This window comes from Coregonus clupeaformis, chromosome 36 (genome assembly GCF_020615455.1).
Source record: "Coregonus clupeaformis isolate EN_2021a chromosome 36, ASM2061545v1, whole genome shotgun sequence".
NCBI lineage: Eukaryota > Metazoa > Chordata > Actinopteri > Salmoniformes > Salmonidae > Coregonus > Coregonus clupeaformis.
Window position 1 is genome coordinate 35,822,074 of NC_059227.1, and position 23,450 is coordinate 35,845,523.

A 23,450-nucleotide genomic window follows, 5' to 3' on the forward strand; every position below is an offset into this window, starting at 1 on the left:
TGCTGTTCTTATTGCTATTCTCTATCTGCTATGCTAATCCATTTATTCAACTGATGAAAAATATCAGTACAGCTTTTTCTGGCTTACAGGTTAAATGGCTTTTTAATGTATTTTCCTTGCCATCTGATCCCATCTTAAATTAGAAATACCCCTAAACCCCTAAATGCTGTACCAAGTACAATACCTAGCTTGACTTAGCAGCATACAAATAACTAACCATTTGAAGTTAGCAACATTTTGAGTTGAGCATTGTTTCAATATGTTTCTTTCAGTGATTGGGAGAGAATGAGAGAATAAGAGAGAGAGAGAGAGAGAGAGAGAGAGAGAGAGAGAGAGAGAGAGAGAGAGAGAGAGAGAGAGAGAGAGAGAGAGAGAGAGAGAGAGAAAGAGAGAGAGAGAGAATAAGAACTTACCTGGACCCTTCACACTGTTACAGAGGTTGATGGTGAGCTCATCCACTATATCCAGCAGAAAGGAGAAATCATTCACGTTGTACATGTGAATCTCATCCGGGTCTGAGGCAATGGACCTCAACTCATTCTCATCAGCATTCTTCACACCTAGAAGCCACATAACACCACAATATTCACTTCTGTTGGGATCATGACAAAATAGACTAAACTGTCCTCTGTTTATGATACAATCACAACATGAAAATCTGTTTATTGTAAAATGTCTGTGAAATTGAGGAGAGGACTGTGGATCTGTCTCCGTCCGTTAGTACATTCATACGTTCATCACATGCGATATCCCAGACACCACTAGCCCGATTTTGACGAAACGTGGGTGAATGATGTGTCTTGCCATAGTGATCCGGCATTTACAAAATATAACAAGCGATTGAAAATGCTAACTCTGAAAGGTAACGCCCCTCACCCCCTTTGACCTAAAGTCATGAAATTCAGTACATAGGTCCCTCTACCTTAAGGTCCACCATGATGGATTTTCCGCCATTTAGAATTGTGTGAAAAACACTTAAAACGCTACTCCTCTGGCACCGAATGACCGATCTGCACAAAACTCTCAACGCAATATTTTTCAGACTAGTACCTACAACAACATTGACCAATAAACATTAACGTGGGTGTGGTCCGGCACATTAATGCATATAAATCAGTCAAGGATATTCGTATTGTAACAAAATTTGGTACACATGTTGCAAACACTGTCAAGACACAACAGATGCGAGAACATTCATATTGACCACACAGTGGCGCCATAACGGGCACATGTTTATATCTCTTGATCTGTTTGAGTGATGAAATTTGGCATACATACTCAGGAATATGAGTCTAGCAAACGCATGCGATATCTCCGACACCACTGGCTCGATTTTGATTACACTTGGGTGAATGATGCATCTTGCTATAGAGATCCGGCATTTACAAAATTTAACTGATTGGCCCAAGGGGGGGCATTATAGTAATCAATGTACGTACATTAGTCACACGCAATATCTCAGACACCACTGGCCCGATTTTAATTAAACTTGGGTGAATGATGCGTCTTGCCATAGAGATCCGTCATTTACAAAATTACACTGATTGGCCCAAGGGGGGCGCTGCATCATTCTTGGCGGATGACATGTTTACTGTTGCCTTGTTTGACATGGTCACAAACTTTGATGGTGAACTGAAACATGCAATGTTGTTGGGTTATACACTAGGAGGGTCACTCACCGATGGCGTAGAGCTCGATGTTCTCATCCCTCAGCACCTGGGAGTTGGTGATAATTTCATCCTGCGACTTGCCGTCAGTGATGAGCACACCGATCTTGCGCGAGTCTTTACGCAATCCCACGTTGGGCTTGAAGTTGTTCTGGAGGATGTAGTTCAAGGCCATACCTACAGAGATATTAGAGGGAATGTTTCATGTTAAGTTAAGTTGACTTGAGTTAAAGATGCACTCCAGGATCTTAAGCACAACAAATTCGTAAAATATGGTATGAATTAGATTCGTAACATATCATGTGAATCGCAAAAACAAAAAGGACGTAACATATCATACGCAATGGATGACGTAGTACTACTGTCTGAAATTAGACTAATGTTTGAGAGTGCATCTTTAAGTTAAACAGATGACAGTTGGTAGTTGTCCCTTTATTTCATAATATGTCACCTGTCATGGTGTTTCCCCCTTTGTATGGCAGGTCAGCCACAGCTTTGAGCAGCCCGTCACGGGTTGGGTGGGCATTCAGATGCCACTCAGTCTTGGGGTCTCCACTGTACTGAACCATACCTGGAGAGAACAAACAGAACACAGTATGACACCAGCGTGATTGATCAGCATCCAACATTCATTTCCCTTCCCAGTACCAAGTCCAGATCAAACTTAAAGAGATTGAGCTGGGTGATGAACCTATGCCATCATACACATCACCAATGGGATTTGATCAAAATAAAGATTACCGATCATGACTCTCTCAGGGCCGATGTCAAATACACCAACAATGCGAGCGATGAAGGCACGGATGGTTTTGAAGTTGAGACGGCCAATACTCCATGAGCCATCGACCAGTAGGATGATGTCAGCCTTGGCCTGGCTTTTACACTTGGCTTCTGTAAGGGGTGGAGGAGAGGGCTGTGAGAGGGAGGCCTGATACCATGGACATCCATGTAGTGTGATAAATGAGAGGATGTGTGTCAGAAGGGACGAGCAGCCAAAGAACAACAGAATAATATAAATACTTTCAGACAGACATGCACAAACAAAATACGCACAACAAATACAGAGATGAACAACAAGCATGAGTCAGAAAGACATCACTAAAATCCCAGTAACACACTAACATCAAATGTTTTTATCTACAATAAACATGTTTAGCTACAACACGTTTTGCAGCAGTATTGTTCTCTTGCAGAGGGGATGAACTCTTTCTTTCCCCTTGCGTCTTCTTCTTTTTGTCTTCTTCTTCTATCTTCTTCTTCTTCTGTGTCAATCCTGTTGTCCATCCACGAGGCCTTTTTGTGGCCTGCAGCCTTCTTGATGTACTGTATGTGGGGCAGTCATTGGGTTTGTCCCCTGCCCTGAACAACAAGACCACCCCTGCTGACAGATGAGATACAACAGACTCCTCCTCTCTCCCAGAGGTACTGCACATTCCTGCTGTGCTCGCTATTTGCTACACCAGACACCTGTGGGGGCGAAAGAGGGTTGCTGCTTGCTCGTCCTGCAGCCGAGCAAAAAGACCCAGATGCACCGAGTCGTTTGGACACTGAGCTATGCAATCTGCCACCGTGTCTGCAAATTGAAAAAAGGTTAGAAGAGAAAACAATTATTTACCCACTTTCTTTATTGCAACATGGAGGAACAGATGCTTGACGATGTGTGGGGGATCGCCCCTTGTAAAATGTATATCTGATTATATATGGAACCAATTTGTTTGAGTTATACCACACTGGTAAACAAAGCACTTTGTTGTAAGCTTAATGTAAGTCTCGGAGACATTCATCAACAAAACCACATGTCATCAACTGAGACAGTGTACACTGTCTGAGAGGCATCTGATCAAAAACAGATGACACTGACTGTTGTTTAGAATGCATCAGAGGATACAGTGTCACATTAAGCAAATACATAAAGCAAATAGATGAATCTATCTACTTTGACTGGCTAGTATGTGGTCATTTACAGGAATGATTCATTCCCTAGTCTGTTTATAGTGTAATCCAGTGGTGTAAAGTACTTAAGTACTTTACTATTTATATGTTCTACAACTTTTACTTTTACTTCACTACAATCCTAAAGAAAATAATGTACTTTTTACTCCATACATTTTCCCTGACACGTTACATTTTCAATGCTTAGCAGGACAGGAAAATGGCAGACTCACTAAACACAAATGCTTCATTTGTAAATTATGTCTGAGTGTTAGAGTGTGCCCCTGTCTATCAGTAAATTAAAAAATCAAGAAGATTGTTCTGTCTGGTTTGCTTAATATAAGGAATTTATACTTTGGGTACTTAAGTATATTTTAGCAATTACATTTACTTTTGATACTTAAGTATATTTAAAACCAAATACTTTTAGACTTTTACTCAAGTAGTATTTTACTGGGTGACTTTCACTTTTACTTGAGTCATTTTATATTAAGGTATCTTTACTTTTACTATAATATGACAATTGGATACTTTTTCCACCGCTGGTGTCATCCTAGTTTTAATTGGCTCTACCACATACAGTCGCTGTTGCTATGGATACAAACATACTGTACAGTACGCAGCAGGCTATACCACCCTCTGAGCCAGGAAGAAGAAAAACCCAATTCCACCCTATAACCACACTAGCTTGGTCATTATTAAACACTAGGGCCAAACTACTGCAGTAGTTTTAGTGTGAGCGGTGAACGCCTATGGTGTGTATGTGTGTGTGTGTGTGTGAAAGAGAGAGAGAGAGAGAGAGAGAGACCAAGGTTTGGTCTGGGTGCATGGTGGACTAGAACAGCCCTTGCTCTGCTTGATGCGGTGGGCAGTGTTGTCAGTGTGTCTGCTCCCCATTACTGAAACGAATTTCTGCCCAGGGTCACCGGCTCTCTCTCTGGGGTCTTATATGAGAAACATAACATTTTCCTAGCCGCATGCAGTTCTGTTCCACGGCAGCCCGGCCAGCACTGCATACTCTCCTGGTTGTAAAACATCTCTAATTGCAAGCAGAGAAACATTTTACCATTATGCGAACTTTTTTTGCGATGGAAAAAATTTAAAAATTAACTTTTGCATGTCAAGAAGTATTAGGGATGAATCAATATGGCTGCTGGGCCAATTGGGCACGGTGATGAGAAATCTCAGCAACATAATAGGTTTGGCATGCTGAACATTTGTGGGTGGGGGGTGTAACCTGACTAATCATTCACTGGCACTGGAGCAAGAAAAAAGAGGTCAAAACACCCATAAAGTGAATCATAAAAATATTATAATGTCCCACTTATCAATACACTCCATCACAGTCTTAAGATGATATGAGGCAGAAAGGCCCATTGAAGCCAAACAGCTATAAATTATTAGTACTCATTACAATCAATGTCTGTGTAATGTGGAATGTTATTCTAATGGTTGTGATGATGATTAGTTTAGACCATCTCATAGTTCAAAAGTGGGATAATTAGTGTCATGTCTCTCATAGTGGGAAGACTACTCCTCGTGAGGGTGGGAACAGAGATGGGCTGTGGCTGGGACGCTGTGTGTCTGTGGTTTGGTCTGTGGGTCTATCGGAGTGGCTGTTCTGTGGCTGCATCCCATTTGGCTCCCTATTCCCTATATAGTCCACTGCTCTGGTCAAAAGTAGTGCACTATGTAGGGAGTAGGGTGTCATTTGGGACGCAGCCTATGTCTGTATCTGTGTATGATTGTCGGTTATGTTATGGTATTGTAAGGTTTTACCGTTCCAAGGTTCCAATGGCACTTCGGGTGCGTCGGAGAGGGTAGTCTTCTCCTCTCCAGCCAGTGCTGCAGAGTGGCCTCCATCAAACATTCCAAACACAGTCACAGAGTACTTTGTTCCGGCCCTGATGAGATGGAGAGATGAGATTTAAAGTTACTTTTATCCTCACAATGTTGTATGTAACCATCTAAGAATGTCAGATCAATGTCACAACACTGACAACTTCCTGTCTGAAGATAGAACTTCCTGTGTCTCACCTGAGCTCCTCTAGCACCACCGTGTTGTCATAGGGCCCAACCAGCAGCTCTCCCAGGTTGATATCATCACCACTGGGGTGGAAGGTGACCTTGTAGCCACGCACATCTCCAGGAGCTGGGTCCCAGGAGACTCTGAAACTGTTCTTGCCGGGCTCTGAGGTCTGTAGGTTTCTGGGAGCTTTGTAAGGTGACACTACAAGAGGACAGACAAACAGAGAAACCATATCAGTTCAAATTCATGGGAGAAAAGTCATAACGTCATAACTTCAACTTCGGCAATGCTAGTCTTTTTTCATTGAGATCAGCCAACACACATTCCAGTCAGTTTCTCATTAGTCCATAATACAAGTATTAAGTCCTAGCCTGCGTCCCAAATTGCAGCTTATTCCCTTTAGGGAATAGGGAATAGGGAATAGGGTGCCATTCCAGTGTCTTAGAACCGAATGTCATGCCATGTGTTAGTGGTAAGCTCTCTATATGTGTGTATTAACCAAGTGTCTGAGGTTTTGTTAGTGAAAAGACACCTGCCCCACCTACAATATTCCCATAGTGTGTCCCGCAGCGCCCTACTGTCTCTCATATCATGGGGTTGAATTATGGACCAACGTACGTGTCGTTCCTACTCCTTGCCTTGCTTTTCCTTCTCCCCGCTTGTAGATGGGGTGCACCGTGATGCCATAGGTGGTCATGGGCGTCAGGCGCTTCAGCACGGTGGAGGTGGAGGTGCCGGGAACCTTAGCGACCATCTCTTTGCCCCCAGCAGTGGGCACATAGGTCACCCGGTAGTTGATGACTTTACCCGGCGCGGCCATCCACGTTACCTTCATGCTTCGCTCGGTCTCATCGGACACATTAAGCGCCTTAGCAGAAGCAGACACTGAGGACAGAGAGGAGGGCAATGTTTCATAAAACATCTACTCTTCGATACGTAGCGAGGATGTTGAGAAAAATTATCTAAAAGAGAGTTAGACTCTTATCCCCAAATCTGGTAATCTTAACTTACCCCATTCTGAATAGAGCTACGCTCCATTTACCATGTCATAAGGTCTATATGTTCCACCATTTCTGAATGCAACAATAGTCAAACCACAATCCTTCCAAACACTTAATGATCCCAGGAAAGAATGTCAGACCGCTAGACTCGTTCACTGGGAGGACTGTTATTGGCCTCCAACTTCTCAATGTATCGCTTGACCTGAATGGACCTGTGACACTGTTACCGGAGATCCATTGGTTCCGCTGTGCAAACGTAATGAGGTAAGCACGGATATGAAAGAGGCGAGGTCTCCTGAGAATGTTTCAACAATGTTTTCTGTTCGAAATGTGCTTGACTTGGCCTGCCAGAGTCAATAAACTAAATGGCTTTCCATATCTACATGTGTCTATTCAAACCATCACACTGGTTCCTCAAGTGTTAGAGGACATTTCCATCAATGTGATTTCCCATGTGTGCATGAGTAGGATAGGGGGATGTGTGGTCGATTTGAGCCTGTCTAAATTCTGCTCCCACACACCCTAACAGGCAGAATACAGGACATATTACACCATGCGCTGCACACATGCATAATTTTTTTTTCTAAGTTTTCTTAGATTCTAGAACACATAATGCATCATAACTGTCACCACCTCAGTTTCCCACTGTAGACCACAGCTTAAAAGGGCGTCTTAGAAATTGCCTTTTCCCATAAAACCCGACACCAAGACCAAAGGGTTTCAGAGAGTGATGATGATGAGCACTGGGATGGAATTTCTTCATCTTTTAGACATTTTTTTCCTTATCATCTTGACACTGGTATACCATAGTGCCGGTGCATGAAAAATGATGTGATGGCCCGATGAGAGTTTCAAACTGTTCTACAGAGCTACAAAACCCTTCAAGTACACCTCCAAACCTTCGCAACTAACAACACCACTTCAGTGAATGTTTGTCTGCATCCCAAATAACACCATATTCCCTACTTAGCGCATTACTTTTGACCAGAAACATATGGGCCTTGGTCAAAAGTAGTGCATTATATGGGGAATAGGGTGCATTTGGGACACAACCATTGTGTTCACCTCTGACATCTAACACTGAGAGCTTTCCCTGCCAGACTAAGTCAGTGGCACAGATCAAGGAGATGCAGCAGGAAGTTGAGCCAGCACTTGCCCAAGGATTCTGAGGGGTTGGGCGGGCAGAGTTAGAGAGAGAACTGATCGGTCTTCAGCATAAACTGACGAGGCAGATGCTGGCTAACCAAGGAAGTAATCACATTACGTTTGTCATTTTGAGTAATCCAATGGATTACGTTACGAACAGAGGATGATGTGTAATAAAGAGTGGTACCATCAGTGGTCTCCTGTCCAGTCAGCGGGCCTCCGTCTCCTCTGCCATAGGCGGCCACAACAGACACCTGGTAGAGGGTCTCAGGGATAAGGCCCTCCAGCACGGTGTTGGTGACGTCTCCAGGGACCGTCTTCTCCCCTGACTCATCACTGTACATGGACTTCCAGCGGATTCTGTACATCTTCACGTTCCCAAGGGCAGCCGTCCAAGACGCAGCGAAGCTGGTGTCCGTCACGTCGCTGGTGACAAGGTCCTTGGGGGAGCCCAGCTCTGAAACAAACATGGAGGAAAACAGATCATATTTCTGGGTAAGGATTTGGGAGAGGATACAGGATACAGTGATTGGTTGCTGATAATCAATGAACGTATCAACACGCTATCTGGATAGGCACTTCTCAGTAAAGGAAGAGAACGTACTCAACTCTAAATCCTCTTGCGTAAACAAGTAAAAAGGGTGCTTAGAACCCAAAATCGTATGCACTTCAGTGCATTTGTCTGGGTGCGTCTTGACTGATTGACGCAGAGAGGACAGCAGAGTTTGTATAATTTTTTTGTTGCAATGTTTGTATATCGTTGTGTTCTAAATTTGTTTGACTGTCTTTGTCTAACAGTGTATCAGTGTGTTGTTACTTGAAATATTTTGTGTTGTCCCGTGTGGCCCAGTTGGTAGAGCATGGCGCTTGCAACGCCAGGGTTGTGGGTTCGATTCTCACGGGGGACAAGTAAGAAAATGTAGGCACTCGCTCTGGATAAGAGCATCTGCTAAATGACTAAGATGTGTTTTTTGTGGACCCCGGGAAGAGTAGCTGCTGCTTCTGCAAAAGCTAATGGGGATCCAAATAAACAAATAGTAATCTACCCAGACAGAGAGACCACACAGTAATCTACCCAGACAGAGAGACCACACAGTAATCTACCCAGACAGAGAGACCACACAGTAATCTACCCAGACAGAGAGACCACACAGTAATCTACCCAGACAGAGAGACCACACAGTAATCTACCCAGACAGAGAGACCACACAGTAATCTACCCAGACAGAGAGACCACATAGTAATCTACCCAGACAGAGAGACCACACAGTAATCTACCCAGACAGAGAGACCACACAGTAATCTACCCAGACAGAGAGACCACACAGTAATCTACCTAGACAGAGAGACCACACAGTAATCTACCCAGACAGAGAGACCACACAATAATCTACCCAGACAGAGAGACCACATAGTAATCTACCCAGACAGAGACCACACAATAATCTACCCAGACAGAGAGACCACACAGTACTCTACCCAGACAGAGAGATAAAACTGTAATCTACCCAGACAGAGAGATAAAACAGTAATCTACCCAGACAGAGAGATAAAACAGTAATCTACCCAGACAGAGAGATAAAACAGTAATCTACCCAGGCAGAGAGATAAAACAGTAATCTACCCAGACAGAGAGACCACGCAATCATCAAACCCTCTGTTTGGTTCATAGTGGGTTGGTTCCGAGACAGACTCTAGAATAATTCCAGGATAGCACAGAGCACAGCTCCTGGTGGATATTTACTGGTAAGACACATGATCAATCTGACCATGCCACCACAAGTACATCAAGCTGATTCTGACTCAAATCCATTTGCCTTCTGTTGTTCAGTCTTACCACTGAAACCAAATGAGCTAACCGATAAATGCAAACGTCTGGTTCCCTGTGTATATGTATCCTCTTTCATATTGAAACATAAACATATACTTCAGGGGGAAATAAATACGTATTTTTTTCTGACTCAAAATCATATGGCGAGCGAAATTAACTTTAAGCATGTTTTTAATTTTATAGATCAACAAGTAAACTGTGTCTGAGTTCAGGACAAGTCTTTCCAACTGCCATGCCAGAAGTAATCTATCAAACATAATATTCTTCTGAAGCAACCCATTCCAGTCCTGGCTAAATTCTAATTTCCTTAATTTTACTGCACGTAATGCCTCTGCCCACATGGGCAGGCTCTCCGTCTCCACCACAGAGACATAGCAGCCTCTATTAGCTGGGACTTCTCCACTGCCATTTTTCTATCTGTGGACAGGCTCATTTTTTCAACATCTGGGAGAGAGTCTGGAGGTTTTTTCTAAATCACAGGCCACAGACAGCTCTCGCATGGAATCTGGCGCTCGGAAGTCCGACCTGAAACCCACTCAACCCCATTTTTCCACCGCCCATCATGAGGCAAAACTGAACAAAACTACAGTAAATTCAACACCCCCTCCTCTAGGCTTTGACATGTGCTGTCTCCCTTTCTGTCCCTAGCACTCTCTATTTCTCTCTCACCCTCTCTCGCTTCCTTTCTTTTAAACACTATACTTAACCTTTCCATTTCTCTACAAAGACTCTCCACTACATTGGCTTGGAATATTTTCTGAATAAACAACTATGTGATTTTATGGCTGCCTGCATAACATTGAATAACAATGTTAAGCCACTCAAATTAATCAATTGTTGAAACGTAACAAAATATACACACTATTGTTCTGTTCTAGTTTATCTTCCCCTCCCTATTGCCTCCCAACATCAAGCAGGATTGATTTTGTTCAGGCCTTTGACATTTCAAATAGCCTTGAAATTTCAAGCACATTGCAATGTCCTACGCTCAAGACAAAACTCGATCCTAGGGATAAAATCTACCGTGCGTTCGCATCCAGCACTAATACTATTAAGCCAAAATAGTCTAAAGTTCAGTACCACAGTCAGAATAAACTGTACCTTTTTTTTAAAGTTTGAACCTTGGGATCATGTTCTTTAGACCCTGGTCCAATGGAAGGGAGAGTGCAGGTGCTGAAAAGCAGTGCAGTCTGCCCACTGCCTGTTTGTCTTAATGACATCCCTAAGGGTCAGACAACAGCAGCTTGAACCCTTTATAAACTCTGACAAATGCCAGATACAAATGTGGGATCTTAATTTGAGCCAGTTTGCTACAGCAGGAAACAGGACATTTGAATTATTATGTGGATTATACAGTAATTAATTGTAGGAGTTGATCCATTTTTCGTAAGGGAAAATCAAGTCTGAAGTTTCAAAGTGGAAATTACAAACTTCAGAAACATTTCTAAACGTCAAATACACTACATGTTTTACATTTCCTGCATTGCAGGAAAGTTCTACTGCAACAGAGTGATCAAATTAAGATCCCACATCTGTAGGAGAGGGGCCAAGGGGGGAACCATTCAGCCCAACGAGAGGGGGGATTCTCAGGGCTATGTCCTGAGGGAGGACACAGCTATACAACTACTACTAACTACAGAGCCTGAGTCACAGTAAGAGTAAACCACCTCTTGACTTAACCTGTAACCTTTATGATCGTCATTGATTCAATTCCCATGATGCCTCTCTTTGGTTCTTTTTGATTCCCAGCACAGTCTTGGCTCCCCATCATCACCCCTCCCTGATGGAAGTGGATGGTGAGTGCTCAGTATGGAGGCAGCCAGCATACAAGCAGCTTTGAAGGCTTTTCACAGGTAACACTTTCCATATGCCTCCTCTTTCTTTAACATTCATCATCTCATCACCTTTCATTTGTTTTGTTACAATTATTCTGTCCTCCTCCTGCCACATCAACAGATTGAATTAGAGGGGAAATGCACAGTATGCTCACTCAATTTATCTCCTTGGTGTGAGAATAGAAGGAATGTGAACTCCAGGTCATCTAGACTGTCATCGTTTCCCCAAAAGCGACTTGAGGTGAGCTGTGCTGGAGTGCCTTCCTCGACAAACTGGAGGCTCCACAGAAACGGCCACCAGCATAGGCAGGCCTAGGGCATGTCACGCCATACTGTATATAGTGCACTACTTTTGACCAGTGCCCTATGGGGCCCATGGTCAAAAGTAGTGCTCTATATAGGGAATAGGGTACCATTTGGGACGCAGACCGAGGACCCCTTGAGGGCCAGACAAATAATTTAAAAATACATTTTTTAGCAGACGCTCTTATCCAGAGCAACTTACAGAAGTGATCACATACATTTTCATTCGTACTGGTCCCCCATGGGACTCGAACCCACAACCCTGCCGTTGCAAACGCCATGCTCTACCAATTGAGCCACACAGGACCGTAGTTTCTCCTTAGTGGTTTAGTCCCTAGCCTCCCAGTGGAACCCAGCACAAAGTGTTCAGTGTGTGTCGGCTTGGTGGAGTGAAAGCAGAGAGAGTCCTGTACACTATGTCAACGAACTAACTAACTCAGAGATTTTGCTACTCCATGTCCCTCAGGGGAGAAGACAATCAGCCTAGCCTCCATGACAGGCTGAGACGCATTCTGGTACCAGGAGCCATTCCCAATCACACCGGCAGCACCAAGTCAAGGACCAGTCAAATATGCACCATTGTTCAAAGCCTGGGGAAGGAATGCTGGCTAAAGTCAAGCTCTTGGCATTTTTTAATGAATGTAAAAGGGATGGATACAGTGGAAAAGGCGAAAGGCTGAGATTTTCACAGTACACAACTCTTTTGTTCCTGCCTACTGTACTGTATGCGTGACTGTTGCAAAAACAGTCTAATAGAGCCTAATGGTTCTGCTTCATGTCAGCTCTGTTGCCACTTCAAAGTCCATTCCATTGAAAGTGGGCCACGGTAAAGAACTAGGTCTGCACCACTCCTTGCCCTCAGAAGTGCAACAGAAGAACACAGTTATTGCAGACAAGAATATTAAATTACAGGCAAGCCCTCACAAACAAGGTACAGGGTTAGAGGAGAGAAGAATGACTTCATCCCCCCCACCCCCCATAGGAGAACCAGATAGCTGACTCCGCTAAAGAGACAACTTTTTGAAGAATCTCTCTGAGAACTGAAAGAGGAGCAACTCATAACTTTGCCATAACTCTGAAAATGAATGCCATGTTTTTATTCAAGGCACCAGTCATTGATTCAGGTATAGACCCAGGTTTTGTCATAGTACAGTTAATAGCGCTAAAGGAGCTGAGTTTTAGGCCTCACTACACTACTGTGTTGTTGACTCTTAAGGCTGGTTCCCCAGACCCAGATTAAGCCTACCCTCCTGGAGGATCATGGTCAATGGAGAAAATCCATAACAAATGGTTTCAGTCAGAAACCAGCCCTTACAGTCCAATAACAATGTACCTATTTTGGGAAGTCTCTGTTCTGCTTACCTTCCAGTGTGGTTCCTTTCCCTTTCAGAGGGTCTCCTAGGCCAGAGGAGTAGCGTGCGCTGACGGCCAGGTCGTACTCAGTGCCAGGCTGCAGGTTCTTCAGGAGGGCGTTGGTGTTCTCTCCCTTCACTGACACCTCCTTCCACTCGCCACCTGCCGACGGATGGAAATTGATGCGGTACTGGAGGACGCGGCCCGGTGCCGCCGCCCACGACAGCTTCATGGTGGAAATAGTCTCGTCGAAGACCCGCAGGTCACGTGGAGATCCCTGCCCTAAAAGAGAAGAGGCGGTAAAAGCCACGCTGTCAATGAGGAGTCAATCAAGGTTGACGTTGTTGGGCACAGTGTAGGTTCTGGCATATGACCAATTAACCCTCCCGTTGTCCTAGGGTCAAAATGACCCGCCACTGTGTTGAACCAACTTTATTTAATTTTTATATTTTTTGGATCATTTGTGAGAAGGAGGCAGTGAGACTTTAAAGAAAGTATCACTGCCTCCTTCTCACAAATGATCCCCAAAATATAAAAATTAAATAAAGTTGGTTCAACACAGTGGCGGGTCATTTTGACCCTAGGACAACGGGAGGGTTAACTCAGGTGTCTGTTACTACACTAGACAGATTGGAAAGACCACAAGTTTTCATTAATGCAAGTCTCAAGTAATATAAAGGTTTTTGGAAACGCACACAGTGAAAAGCACAACAAGGGTATTATTGAAAAGAAGATTGAGGAATGTCAGCTGGGTGCTGGATGCCAAAGAGCCACAGGCTGGGATACGTTCTATCCTTTAAACAGCTGCTTCATTTAAAGGAGCTGGAACTGCTTTGAGTGCTGATAATCACTGAGAAGAGTGTGGTTGCCGTGGTGAATAGGAGTAACTTTTTATTTTTATTTTTCCGTCAGCCTCCCTTGCTCCTTTGGCTCCAGCGCTGTAAACTCCTGCATTACTGAGCAACAGTTCACCACAAATAATCACAGAGACCTCTGGTATGTATCGAAAAATACCTCCTTAGAGGCCAACCCCTTTGTGATTTCTTCCATTGACTTCCCGACAAAATATTATGACATAGTAAGATTGGGTGGAATATTAGCTCTGTAGAACATAAAGTCGAAAAAAGTATCACTGGTTTGAAGCAATAGGCATCCATGTTCACACCCCTTGATGCTAAGTGTAACCGAGTTTGATTCGTAGCATCACTCCCCAGCTTGAAATGTATCAAATAGCTAGCGTAATAGTCTAAGAAGTTGTCAAGCGGGCGGTCATGTTTGTTAGCAATCGGGCTAATGCTAGTTAGCAACTTTCTTCAAACTAAACCCAGATACATAAAAATGGTATCCACAAATTCATATGACTCTGAGGAAGTAGATAAAGGGCCTCATTGCCAAAATCCTGAACTATCCATTTAAGCAAGCACAGTGTGACTGTTACATAAGCAGATGCCTAGTCACCTTCTTTGGTGGTGCCATCGATCTGCCTCTCTCCGCCAGTGCCTGACTGGTACTCTGCAGCCACCGTCACACGGTACGTCGTTAAGGGGTTGAGCTCTGGCAACACGATGGTGGTCTCTTGGCCGACGGTGGCCTTCTCTAGTCTCGCGCTGTCGCCCCTGACTGGTACATAGGTCAGACGGTACCGTACCACCGCTCCTGGTGCCGCCGCCCACGACACCCGGAAACTCTCTGTCGTTTCCTCGGAAACCCTCAGGTTACGCACTGGTCCTTGTTCTATGACAAATATATTGGGGTTAGAGGTCATACAAATATTAAAACAGAAGTTATGGCATTGGCATCAAAATATTTCTCTGTTGGTATCTGTTGGTCTGATGGTACTGACCATCTAGTGTGGTCTCGAATCCATTCAGAGGGAAGCTGGCTCCTTGGGCGTACTGGGCGAAGACGCTGACCTCGTAGAGGGTGACGGGCGTGAGGTGAGGCAGCAGAGCGGTGAACGTGTCCCCTGGCACGGACATGGACACAAAGTCCCCGTTGGTGTCAGCAGCCGGTCTGAACTGGATCAGGTAGGACAGGACGTTGAGGTCATCGTTCTCCCAGGTAGCTCTGAAGCTCCTGGCAGCCACCTCAGAGAACGTTAATGACCTCGGTGGCAGTAAGCCTTGAGGAGATAGAAGATGACTAAACATTAGGTCACAACATCCAGGATGCGTCCCAAATGCCACTTTAATTCCTAGGTCCATATTTGCACCCCATAGGGCTCTGGTCAAAAGTAGTGGACTGTATAGGGAATAGGGTGCCATTTGGGACGGAACCTCAATAACACTCAAACATGATCTATATTCCATTAGTGAAAATCCCTGTATTGTTTTCTATGTTTACGGTACTCCATGTTGCACTCACTAACTAAGTTGCTCTGGATAAGAGCGTCTGCTAAATGACTAAAATGTAAAATGTAAATGATGTCATAATAGATTATTATATAAGGATTATATCACGGGTAATCAAACCTTGTGTGAGTTGCACAATATACTGGCAGAGCTGAATGCCTTTCAGCCATGTACTGCGGAGTGACTAATATTTGGCATTATATTTCCACATGGGAGTCCTCTTACTAACCCTGAGAGAGCAAGAGGTTGTGTGTAACACATTGCTAAACAGAAGACGACAACTTTGGAAAAGGGTATTGTGACACAACAGAAGTAATTGCAAGCATATGCTGTATACACTCATAGTATTTTATCTTCTATTTCTCAGTTCAAGGACCATCAAGACCAAGGTAGAGTGGAGAATTGTCCAAAAAGGAGCAGTTGATACAAATTTGATTGACTAATACCGTGTAAAAAAAGCACAATTTAAAGGTGAAAGATTATTCCATAATTCATCAAATGAGCCAAGTATATGATATTTCAAAACATGGTTATTTGTTCAAAATCAAGAAATCAAAGACCTGAAAACTGACCAATGTTTTGGATGTAAGTTATACATTAGAAACCTTCTCATTGCCTACTGCCATATGGAGCTGTGTGATACCGTGCCAGGTGGAAACTTTACATTCATCTGTTAATATACAGTGTATCCCACCCTGGTGTAAATAGGTTGGCATATGAATCATAAGGAACAAGATACATTGCCTACTGTAATTCAAAGAATGCTAGCACTTACTTTAGTATTGCAAAAATACTTTATCTAGGTCACTTCCATAAACATCTTAGACTTCGGTAAGATTGGGCGCTGGGCCATTATCTACTATGAGAATCTATGGCATGCACAAATGTCCCCAATATTTATTGTTTGCAAGATATTCTAATTGGCTAAGGAATTTCACTTACTTCCTGTGTAAACCATTAGCTTGTAGGGCTGGGAATTGCCAGGGACGTCACGATACGATATTATCACTATACGATATGTATTGCGATTTTCACGATTCTCATGATTCTATATGTATTGCGATCCGATACTGTGAATTTATTGTGATTAAGTGTTCCAAACATATTGTTCACCATATGTCTGCTGCAGAGGGACAAGAGACAGTCATGAGAAAACAAGTTCTGATCAGTCATGGAAATAAGTGCTGAAAACAAATTAGCTCCCTATTTAAAAAGAAGATGGAGAACAAGTTTTGGTGCAGGTAGAGCCAACTAGCGCAAAAATAATATTGCGATATTGTCAAAACAATACGATACGATATATTGTAAAAAAATGTATCCCGATATGTAACTCTATAATTTCTTTATTGCATCACTATTAGCTTGTCTTGAGTACACTTGGCGAGGGTTTACTGACTAACAACAATGGCCCCATCATGCTGATATAGAGAGGGTACTACTCACTTCTCTTCTTGATGTTGAGGAGCTCCTGCTCGATCCTCAGGCAGATGGACTGGGTGAGCTCCTTGGAGATCCTCTGGAAAGCATCAAAGTCCTCCACGGTGTACACATGGGTCTCCACGGGCTCGTTAGCAATTGCTTCCAGCTCAGACCTCACGGCATCCTTCACGCCCACGGCAAAGATCTCCACGTCCGCTTTCTTTAGCTTGGTGGCCGGGTCCTTGAAGGAGTCGGATGACTTCCCGTCTGTGATGAGGATGGTGACGCGGGGCACGTTCGGCCGTGATCCTCGGTTAGCTAAGAAGACCTTCTCCCTGACGTAGGTCATGGCCCGGCCGGTGTTGGTGGAGCCGCCGCGGTAGGGGAAAGTCCGGACCGCCTTGACCACAGCGCTCAGGTCGCGGTGGGTGTTCAGGTAGAACTCAGTGTGAGCGTCCCTGCTGTACTGAACCAAGCTGATCTGAATCTTGTCTGGTCCAATGTCAAAGGAGTTCACCAGCACCTCCAGGAAAGATCTGACTTTAGCGAAGTTGGACAGTCCGATACTGTATGAGCCGTCGACCAGAATGACAACGTCGGCTTGCACATCCACTCCAAGAGAACATTCTAGAAGAGGACACAAAAACATCTGTCATGTCATGACAAAATCATACACTGAATGACTATAACAATGACTGACATATTCTTTACTAAAAGACCAAAGGATGTATTTTTGTAGAGTATACTCACCAAGGGACACCTTGACTGGCTCAGTCTTCTCCATGGCCATGATGGGCTCGCTGGGCATGAGGCCCTTGAGGGCAAACAGGTTGATCTGGTACTCTGTGTCTGGAGAAAGGCCCATAACTGTCGCTGAGGTCTGGCTGGGGCTTACGTATAGCTCCTGGCGCTTGCTGCCGGCCATCATGGGGATCAGCTGGATCTTGTAACCCGACACGTCTCCAAAGGAAGCGTCCCATGTCACCCTCATAGACTTGGAGGCCACCTCTACTACTTGGAGGTTTGATGCTGGTTCAATAACTGTAAATAAACAACCCCCAAAACAAAATCAAGACAGAAGTTTGTTAGAAAATAATCCTCCTCTCCCCAGATGGAAATGTTTTGATCATCCATCTCTAAGCATTTCTTCGAAGTTATCCATGCCAAAACCACTTCCAACATTCAAGTCGTAAAACTGCATTTACCTTCCTCTCCACTGACGAGCGAGTTGAGTTGATCATCCACCCCCGAGCACACATTGGTAATGAGCTCTTTCTGCACATCCTTGATAAGGTCAAAGTTGAGGACGTTATAGACGTGGGTCCTGTAGGGGGTCGAAGCCATTTGTTTCAGCTCCTCCTCATCTGCTCCTTTGATCCCTAAATTGGACAAAGAACCAAAAAAGTGGTGTAAAATGTATATGGTCTCATAAAAGCTGAGGGAAATGTTCCATATCCCCATTGTAATTCTGATCTCCTGCCCCTTTCAGAAGGTTTACTCATTCATAGATAAGAGTCAACACCTATAAAGACCCAATAAAGTCACCCCTATAAAGTCAATGGCGGCACATGAAAATTATTTAGAATTGTTGCATAGTTTCTCAGGTTTGAGAGCTATAAATGCTGAGTAAAACAAGTGATCTATAAATATATGAAATTAAGCAGGAGGTCTCTCCTTCTTTTCCACATTTAAGAAGAACCAGCTGGATTCACTATGGAACATATAGCGATGTCATGACTTTAGCTGGAAAGAATGACAACATGGGCAAAATGTTGAAAACCCATTCTAGCTGGTAAGTTTCTTTGTTTTCTTCCTTTCCTTTGTGATATGAATACTTCAACTTACTCTCATGACTATAGAATACATATAGACAGGATTATTAGTATTTACAAACTGGGTGGTTCGAGCCCTGAATGCTGATTGGTTGACAGCTGTGGTATATCAGACCGTATACCATGGGTATGACAAAACAAATAATTGTACTGCTGTAAATACGGTAACCAGTTTAAATAGCAATAAGGCACTTTGGGGGTTTGTGGTATATACCCAATATACCACGGGTAAGGGCTGTGTCAAGGCACTACGCGTTGCGTCGCGCATAAGAACAGCCCTTATCAAATCAAATGTTATTTGCCACAAGCGCCAAATACAACAGGTGTTGTATTACATTACAGTGAAATGCTTACTTACAAGCCCTTAACCAACAATGCATTTTTTAAAGATTTTTTTTTTTTTAAGTGTTAAGTAAAAAATTGTTTTATATATATATATATAACTAAAGAGCAGCAGTAAAATAAAATAACAGTAGGGAGGCTATATACAGGGGGGTACCGGTGCAGAGTCAATGTGCGGGGGCACTGGCTAGTCGAGGTAATTGAGGTAATAAGTACAGTGAGGGAAAAAAGTATTTGATCCCCTGCTGATTTTGTACGTTTGCCCACTGACAAAGACATGATCAGTCTATAATTTTAATGGTAGGTTTATTTGAACAGTGAGAGACAGAATAGCAACAACAAAAAATCCAGAAGAATGCATGTCAAAAATGTTATCAATTGATTTGCATTTTAATGAGGGAAATAAGTATTTGACCCCTCTGCAAAACATGACTTAGTACTTGGTGGCAAAACCCTTGTTGGCAATCACAGAGGTCAGACGTTTCTTGTAGTTGGCCACCAGGTTTGCACACATCTCAGGAGGGATTTTGTCCCACTCCTCTTTGCAGATCTTCTCCAAGTCATTAAGGTTTCGAGGCTGACGTTTGGCAACTCGAACCTTCAGCTACCTCCACAGATTTTCCACTCCAGGACCTTAATGTGCTTCTTCTTGAGCCACTCCTTTGTTGTATTGGCCGTGTGTTTTGGGTCATTGTCATGCTGGAATGCCCATCCACGACCCATTTTCAATGACCTGGCTGAGGGAAGGAGGTTCTCACCCAAGATTTGACGGTACATGGCCCCGTCCATCGTCCCTTTGATGCGGTGAAGTTGTCCTGCCCCCTTAGCAGAAAAACACCCCCAAAGCATAATGTTTCCACCTCCATGTTTGACGGTGGGGATGGTGTTCTTGGGGTCATAGGCAGCATTCCTCCTCCTCCAAACATGGCGAGTTGAATTGATGCCAAAGAGCTCGATTTTGGTCTCATCTGACCACAACACTTTCACCCAGTTCTCCTCTGAATCATTCAGATGTTCATTGGCAAACTTCAGACGGGCCTGTATATGTGCTTTCTTGAGCAGGGGGACCTTGCGGGCACTGCAGGATTTCAGTCCTTCACGGCGTAGTGTGTTACCAATTGTTTTCTTGGTGACTATGGTCCCAGCTGCCTTGAGATCATTGACAAGATCCTCCCATGTAGTTCTGGGCTTTCCTCACCGTTCTCATGATTATTGCAACACCATGAGGTGAGATCTTGCATGGAGCCCCAGGCCGAGGGAGATTGACAGTTCTTTTGTGTTTCTTCCATTTGCGAATAATCACACCAACTGTTGTCATCCTTCTCACCAAGCTGCTTGGCAATGGTCTTGTAGCCCATTCCAGCCTTGTGTAGGTCTACAATCTTGTCCCTAATATCCTTGGAGAGCTCTTTGGTCTTGGCCATGGTGGAGAGTTTGGAATCTGATTGATTGATTGCTTCTGTGGACAGGTGTCTTTTATACAGGTAACAAACTGAGATTAGGAGCACTCCCTTTAAGAGTGTGCTCCTAATCTCAGCTCGTTACCTGTATAAAAGAAACCTGGGAGCCAGAAATCTTTCTGATTGAGAGGGGGTCAAATACTTATTTCCCTCATTCAAATGCAAATCAATTTATAAAATTTTTGACATGCGTTTTTCTGGATTTTGTTGTTGTTATTCTGTCTCTCACTGTTCAAATAAACCTACCATTAAAATTATAGACTGATCATTTCTTTGTCAGTGGACAAACGTACAATATCAGCAGGGGATCAAATACTTTTTTCCCTCACTGTACATGTGGGTAGAGTTAAAGTGACTATGCATTAATAATAAACAGAGTAGCAGCAGTGTAAAAGAGGGGGGTGGGGGTGGGGGCATTGCAAATAGTCAGGGTGGCCATGATTAGCTGTTCAGGAGTCTTATGGCTTGGGGGTAGAAGCTGTTGAGAAGCCTTTTGGACCTAGACTTGGCGCTCCGGAACCGCTTGCCCTGCGGTAGCAGAGAAAACAGTCTATGACTAGGGTGGCTGGAGTCTTTGACAATTTTGAGGGCCTTCCTCTGACACCGCCTGGTATAGAGGTCCTGGATGGCAGGAAGCTTGGCCCCAGTGATGTACTGGGCCGTACGCACTACCCTCTGTAGTGCCTTGCGGTCGGAGGCCAAGCATTTGCCATGCCAGGTGGTGATGCAACCAGTCAGGATGCTCTCGATGGTGCAGCTGTAGAACTTTTTGAGGATCTGAGGACCCATGCCAAATCTTTTCAGTCTCCTGAGGGGGAATAGGCTTTGTCGTGCCCTCTTCACGACTGTCTTGGTGTGTTTGGACCATGATAGTTTGTTGGTGATGTGGACACCAAGGAACTTGAAGCTCTCAACCTGTTCCACTACAGCCCCGTCGATGAGAATGGGGGCGTGCTCAGTCCTCTTTTTTTTCCTGTAGTCGTCAATCATCTCCTTTGTCTTGATCACGTTGAGGGAGAGGTTGTTATCCTGGCACCACACGGCCAGGTCTCGGACCTCCTCCCTATAGGCTGTCTCATCATTGTTGGTGATCAGGCCTACCACTGTTGTGTCATCAGCAAACTTAATGATGGTGTTGGAGTCGTGCCTGGCCATGCAGTCATGGGTGAACAGGGAGTACAGGAGGGGACGGAGCACGCACCCCTGAGGGGCCCTGTGTTGAGGATCAGCGTGGCAAATGTGTTGTTACCTACCCTTATCACCTGGGGGTGGCCCATCAGGAAGTCCAGGATCCAGTTGCAGAAGGAGGTGTTTAGTCCCAGGATCCTTAGCTTAGTGATGAGCTTTGAGGGCACTATGGTGTTGAACGCTGAGCTGTAGTCAATGAACAGCATTCTCACGTAGGTGTTCCTCTTGTCCAGGTGGGAAAGGGCAGTGTGGAGTGCAATAGAGATTGCATCATCTGTGGATTTGTTGGGGCGGTATGCAAATTGGAGTGGGTCTAGGGTTTCTGGGATAATGGTGTTGATGTGAGCCATGATCAGCCTTTCAAAGCACTTCATGGCTACAGACGTGAGTTCTATGGGTCAGTAGTCATTTAGGCAGGTTATCTTAGTGTCCTTGGGCACAGGGACTATGGTGGTCTGCTTGAAACATGTTGGTATTACAGACTCAGTCAGGGACATGTTGAAAATGTCAGTGAAGACACTTGCCAGTTGGTCAGCACATGCTCAGAGTACACGTCCTGGTAATCCGTCTGGCCCTGCGGCCTTGTGAATGTTGACCTGCTTAAAAGTCTTACTCGCATCGGCTACGGAGAGCGTGATCACATAGTCTCCCGGAACAGCTGGTGCTCTCATGCATGCTTCAGTGTTGCTTGCCTCGAAGCGAGCATAGAAGTGATTTAGCTCGTCTGGTAGGCTTGTGTCACTGGGAAGCTCGCAGCTGTGCTTCCCTTTGTAGTCTGTAATAGTTTTCAAGCCCTGCCACATCCGAAAAGTGTCAGAGCTGGTGTAGTACGATTCAATCTTAGTCCGGTATTGACTCTTTGCCTGTTTGATGGTTCGTCGGAGGGCATAGCGGGATTTCTTATAAACGTCTGGGTTAGAGTCCCGCTCCTTGAAAGTGGTAGCTCTAGCCTTTAGCTCAGTGCGGATGTTGCCTGTAATCCATGGCTTCTGGTTGGAGTATGTATGTACGGTCACTGTGGGGACGACATCATCGATGCATTTATTGATGAAGCCAGTGACTGATGTGGTGTACTCCTCAATGCTATCTGAAGAATCCCGGAACATATTCCAGTCTGTGCTAGCAAAACAGTCCTGTAGCTTAGCATCTGCGTCCTCTGACCACTTTTTTATAAACCGAGTCACTGGTGCTTCCTGCTTTAGTTTTTGCTTATAAGCAGGAATCAGGAGGATAGAGTTATGGTCAGATTTGCCAAATGGAGGGCGAGGGAGAGCTTTGTATGTGTCTCTGTGTGTGGAGTAAAGGTGGTCTAGAGTTTTTTTTCCCTCTGGTTGCACATTTAACATGCTGGTAGAAATTAGTTAGAACGGATTTAAGTTTCCCTGAATTAAAGTCCCCGGCCACTAGGAGCGCTGCCTCTGGATGAGCGTTTTCCTGTTTACTTATGGCCTTATACAGCTCATTGAGTGCAATCTTAATGCCAGCATTAGCCGTGGTATATTGGCCATATACCACACCTCTTCGGGCCTTATTGCTTAAATGTAACACATCAACAGGGTTAGATGATTGAAAGGTAGCCTGTAGTCACATACCCAATGTGAAGATCTCCACCCCCATGTTCTTGAGTTTCTTGGCGATCGCTTCCACAGGGTCTTGAGACATCCCGTCTGTGATAATCATGGCCACCTTGGGAAAGCCTTTCCTGGCACCATTTGCCTCAGTGAATGTGTTTTTCAGCAGATAGTCCATGGCCTCACCTAT

At 44.3% G+C, this 23,450-nt stretch overlaps 1 protein-coding gene across 1 annotated transcript in view; it reads right to left on the reverse strand.

The window, feature by feature from the left end:
- Positions 1–23,450, reverse strand: part of LOC121552893 (collagen alpha-1(XII) chain) — a 126,460-nt gene that overhangs the window by 93,950 nt on the left and 9,060 nt on the right. The window contains exons 7-21 of the mRNA XM_041865986.2: positions 23,282–23,446; positions 18,073–18,246; positions 17,618–17,908; positions 16,892–17,494; positions 14,941–15,219; positions 14,556–14,831; positions 13,107–13,379; positions 7,963–8,232; positions 6,247–6,513; positions 5,637–5,829; positions 5,379–5,503; positions 2,409–2,558; positions 2,119–2,238; positions 1,680–1,844; positions 414–560 (exon numbers count right to left, since the gene is read on the reverse strand). Of these exons, the coding sequence (XP_041721920.1) occupies positions 414–560; positions 1,680–1,844; positions 2,119–2,238; positions 2,409–2,558; positions 5,379–5,503; positions 5,637–5,829; positions 6,247–6,513; positions 7,963–8,232; positions 13,107–13,379; positions 14,556–14,831; positions 14,941–15,219; positions 16,892–17,494; positions 17,618–17,908; positions 18,073–18,246; positions 23,282–23,446 (3,498 nt within the window). The remainder of the gene's footprint in view (positions 1–413; positions 561–1,679; positions 1,845–2,118; positions 2,239–2,408; positions 2,559–5,378; positions 5,504–5,636; positions 5,830–6,246; positions 6,514–7,962; positions 8,233–13,106; positions 13,380–14,555; positions 14,832–14,940; positions 15,220–16,891; positions 17,495–17,617; positions 17,909–18,072; positions 18,247–23,281; positions 23,447–23,450) is intronic.